Here is a 5,000-nt window from a genome sequence, read left to right as displayed (position 1 = left end):
ATCACACTAGAATCATTTCTTGAGAATTTGGAACAAATGCATTTTAACAAGAAAGTTTGAGAGTAAACAAACATTAACCTGATGGATCCAAATACCTCACTGCCTGCACCTGGACCAAAAGTTACCACTCAAAGCTTGCTTGAGTGGCAGCTGTAGACTACCTAGATTGATGATATTGAGTTTATGCAAGAAAGACTGTCTATCACCATCTGGATAGAGCAATTCACATAACAATGACAATAGAAAAGGACAAGTTAGCTAAAAATGCTTATGCATAAAAAGAAAAAATAATAACGCAAAGAACAAGTATGGAGTCTTGTCACTGCACATGGGTTCATATGTGGCCAGCCTACAAGCCACACACCCATCAAAGTGGCTGCTCAAATAAGCCTAAGGCCCATATCTTGGGCCGTGTGGGGAAGTAAAGCATCCGGATCCAATGGGATAACTGATAAGCAAGAGTATTCAAGAGAAGTAGCATTAAGCTACTGAAAATTTTATTATAAATTGTAAAAAAGATAATATATCACAAATCTATAACTCCATAGTTTATAGATCACCGTGTGTAATTCAATCTAGAAGAGACAAAATTCAAAGGAATTGTGTATTCTTTGGAAAACTCTTAGCCAGGTTTACAAGCATTATTAAGATCACACTTTTAATAGACATAAAACACTGGTCTTTCATGCTTCAAATAATGATACTAACAGAAAATAACATTCACAAAAACTATAAACAAATTCTATAAAATTTCAGGAACATGATACATCTCCATAACTACTAAGACTAGACTTGGATCAATATAGATGAAAACACTGGAAGAACTATAAGATATACAAAACAACAGAGAACATAGTTAAGATAAACTGGGGGATGCTGTATTCTTTACCAGAACTTATCAAATATAAGAGTGGATTTAAAGCTCATTCTCACACATTGATAATTTCATTCAGAAGAATAAATACTAGGAAAATTCAGAACTAATTTAAAACATTAAATTCAAGAGGTTAATTTAAAAAATACTTAACAGCAATAGTATGAAAGTATGATGAACATCCACAAAGCTTATCCACTGCCTGAAAATCCAGTATTTTCTACCATCCATCATCATCCTACAAAAGCAGTATTCAGGACCCCGGCAGTCAACCAGACCATTCTCGCACACTGAATAAACCAAAGATTAATCCACTGGCAGCAGGTACTTGCTGTCCACTGATTTCCACATTCCTTGAATATTTAGGAAATTATTTTTCTAGTGTTATCAATATCAAAATTGTAAACATTATTTCTGGTATTATGATAATTATAAAGTCATTAAAATAATAATACCAATAAGAAAGAGAAAACAGGTGAGATACAGAGGACTAGTAATTGACCTTTTGGTGACAAAGCTCTTGTGGAGCCATGTTTGTGTAAACACATTAAATAAGTAAAATCACAGTGGACATGATGTACATGTTATACCCAGTAGCAATGAGTTAAAGGCAGAGAAATGCAAGGCTAATATGAATTTGTCAAGTGATTCCTGGCATAGGACCCTAAGCATGCCAAACCCCCTAATATCCCCATGACCAAGAGCACAATAATGGCCAGAATGTTGCCAAGGTCAATCTGGTGAGGTTCTTGGGTGAGCTCTTCGGCAGAAACCAAATGAGATAGGGTTGATAGCAGGACCAGAAAGAAGACGCAAATCTGGCGGTCCATTCCTGAAATAAAATACTCTGTAAAATTCTGTGTTTCCTTTTTTACGGTTTCTGTGTAAGTTAATGTTTTACTCAGGAAAGAAAAAAATGTCAACTCATCCCAATACTTGAGTACTCTGATTCACCATGTCCCTTTTTTTATTCTAATTAACAGACAACTAATAATCAAATTTACATACACTTGGTAGCATAAACTCATGTACAATATTTCTATTGCTTTACACCACTTTCTTTTTTTCTTTTTTTTTTCACCAGAGAATCAGTACTTCAGACTCTGCGGTGAGTCACCAGTCTTTCCTTTCTTGACACTGGACACAGTATAGACTATTATTCCCCCCGAGCCAAGCCAACCAACATAGATCCCAAGAAGACTTGAAGATAAATCCATAACTATAGAGATAAAAATAAGCTACCATATTAGGATACTACTTTTCTTCATACTAAAACAAAAGAAATTCACACAGAATATAACATAATGTATTTTGTGTGCATGTCCTGTTAAGCATGACTTATTTGTGTCTTGTTAAAAGTTACCATGTTACAAATTACACATAAAACAGAAAACAAAAACAGAAAAAATAAAGGACTCACTAATAGAAGCAAATAAATCATGACATCTAAACACTATTCAAAATCCATACAATATCTTTTTATTTTTAACATCAGGATATCAAAATTGTCTATGAGAGAAATGTTATTGGGAGTCAGATGAGACTTTAAATTATGGCTTAGATAATATATATAAATATATGTATATATCCATAATGTAAGCAAACACTACTTTGAAAAATATTGATACAATAATATACAAGATAAACAAATCAGAAACATTTCTATATTCTATTTTATCAGTCTGTTGAGATTAATGACAATAGTTCTCTAAAAGATGAAAATAATATCACTATCTCCACAAATCATAGGAACAAAACACTTCAATTAACCCTGTGCCACCAGGAAAATGTAATGTTAATGTCAACCAATAGACCTTAACCCATTCGCGACGGGCATGTCACGTATCCGTGCCATGCCCACTGTGAGTTTACTTATTTAATTGTTTTTACGCATGGATGGCCACACTTGTACTAAATCATCAATGAGCCAATTACGTGTACTGCCTGTCTTGCCCGTTTACCCTTTTCTTTAATTTACGAAAATATTTTACATTATCTTATTTTGCTATTACTGTGTTTATAACATTACAGTAATTATAATGTTTATAATAAAAATAACACCATCGATATTCACAGGACTAGTAAAAAATACATTTTCCCGCCAATTCTAGGAAAAGGGAAATCAGGTAAGGCAGACCCATCTATGTGTAGAGACATTTCACAAAAAATATAAGAAATGCGCAAAGCATTTTCCCCCTATTTTGTTAATTTTCCCTGTCGCGAATGGGTTAATGACTTCACCTGACTTTGTCTTTCCTTGAGTTTTCAGGTAAAAAGTATATTTTTAGTAACGATATCAATATCAACTCTGTTATTATTATCAAAGCTATTATAATTATTAATATTACTAACAGAATTAAAAGATAAAAGAAAATATTTCCAAAAATCAAGGATGAGGGTAATCAATGAGAGATGTAGTAAATTAGTTTTAATTTACTCTTGGTGACCAGGCCCTTGTGGAGCCATCTGAGAAAAGATAATTAATAAACTAATCTCACAATAAGCACAGCATGTACGTACACACCCCTGACGCATTGGGTAAACTCACTCACTCACTCTGTCACTCATTTTCTCTGACTCTGACTCTGACTCTGACTCTGACTCTGACTCTGACTCTGACTCTCATTCTGACTCTCATTCTGACTCTCATTCTGACTCTCATTCTGACTCTGACTCTGACTCTGACTCTGACTCTGACTCTGACTCTGACTCTGACTCTGACTCTGACTCTGACTCTCATTCTGACTCTCATTCTGACTCTCATTCTGACTCTCATTCTGACTCTCATTCTGACTCTCATTCTGACTCTCATTCTGACTCTCATTCTGACTCTGACTCTGACTCTGACCCCCCCCCCCCCCCCGTATCTTTCTCTCTCTCTATCTATCTCTCTCTCTATCTCTCTCTCTATCTTACTCAAAAAAAAAAAAAAAAAAAAAAAAAAAAAAAAAACAACAACATCAATCCAACATAGCTCAATATATAATTACAATAGAAAAAAAAAAAAACACAGTCTTGCTAACTTTGCAAATATAACCTTTTTTTTTTTTTACTAAAGAATAAAGAAAAAGAAAAAAAATTAAACTTACTTTACGGATCACACAACCGCTAAGCAGGCAGACGTAGAACAAGGACCTTCTGCTCTTGGATGTTCACTTTGCTCTCGTTAACCCCTGGTTTCCATCTGCGGATTTCTTACATTTCTCTGGAAAATGTAATATTGTAAGTTTAACAGGCAAATTTCTACATTGAGAATAAAATTAACAATATAAATTACAATAACAATAATGATGATATCAATAACAACAACAGCAGCAACAATGATAATATATTAATAATAATAATAATAATAATAATAATAATAATAATAATAATAATAATAATAATAATAATAATAATAATAATAATAATAATAACCATAATAATAATAATGACAATGAAAATAATCATCATTATCATTATTATCCTTATAATGATAATAACAATGTTAATGACAATCATTCAATCATAATGATAATGATAGTCATTCAATGATAATGATAATAATAATGATAATCATTCAATGCTAATGATAATGATAATGATAATCATTTAGTGATAATAATGATGAAATATCTACATAATAAGAAATTATTGTTAGAACACAAAACCCAAGAATATACTGAAGGCCTTTTTCCTGTATTGCTGTTTCGTTTTGAAGCGATAAGTAAATATGTGATAGAGTGATGGAGTTGCTCATACACATGCAAATATTACAGGGTTAAAAGACTCTATGTAAAAACAGTACCTTGGTCAGAGGAAGTGAGTCACTAGTCAAGTCATTCATGTACATGCTGTGCTTTTTACCAACCAAGCAATACATGGCAATGATCATGTATTACCTAGACTGAGAATTTAGTAAATACCTAGTATTGGGTACCTTACACTTGCATTTGATAATTGTAAAAATATATAAACTATGTCCAACTTCTATGTCTATAAGTTCAGGGCCATTAATTTCTAATAAAATTACTGTCTTAAGCCTAAATATAGAAATACAAGGTTAACAATACTTAGAATCAATAAATCAATGAGCTGTAAATCATTTCACATTTTTAATACAGCTGTGAAAAGAAAAAGCATTAAC

At 32.5% G+C, this 5,000-nt stretch overlaps 1 protein-coding gene across 4 annotated transcripts in view; it reads right to left on the bottom strand.

The window, feature by feature from the left end:
* Positions 1–462: 462 nt before the first annotated feature.
* The window catches only part of LOC125034177, a 14,662-nt gene continuing 10,124 nt past the window's right edge, over positions 463–5,000 (bottom strand). For all 4 annotated transcript variants that reach the window (XR_007115652.1, XM_047625861.1, XM_047625860.1 and 1 more), the window contains 2 exons: positions 3,964–4,079; positions 463–1,706 (listed from right to left, as the gene is read on the bottom strand). Coding sequence is in view for 1 of the 4 variants with exons in the window: in XM_047625862.1 (XP_047481818.1) it covers positions 4,027–4,079 (53 nt within the window). In the remaining 3 variants the exon portion in view is untranslated. The remainder of the gene's footprint in view (positions 1,707–3,963; positions 4,080–5,000) is intronic.

Source organism: Penaeus chinensis, chromosome 17 (genome assembly GCF_019202785.1).
Source record: "Penaeus chinensis breed Huanghai No. 1 chromosome 17, ASM1920278v2, whole genome shotgun sequence".
Lineage (NCBI taxonomy): Eukaryota > Metazoa > Arthropoda > Malacostraca > Decapoda > Penaeidae > Penaeus > Penaeus chinensis.
Note: the sequence above shows the minus strand (reverse complement) of the source record. Positions and strands in the feature narration are given on the sequence as shown.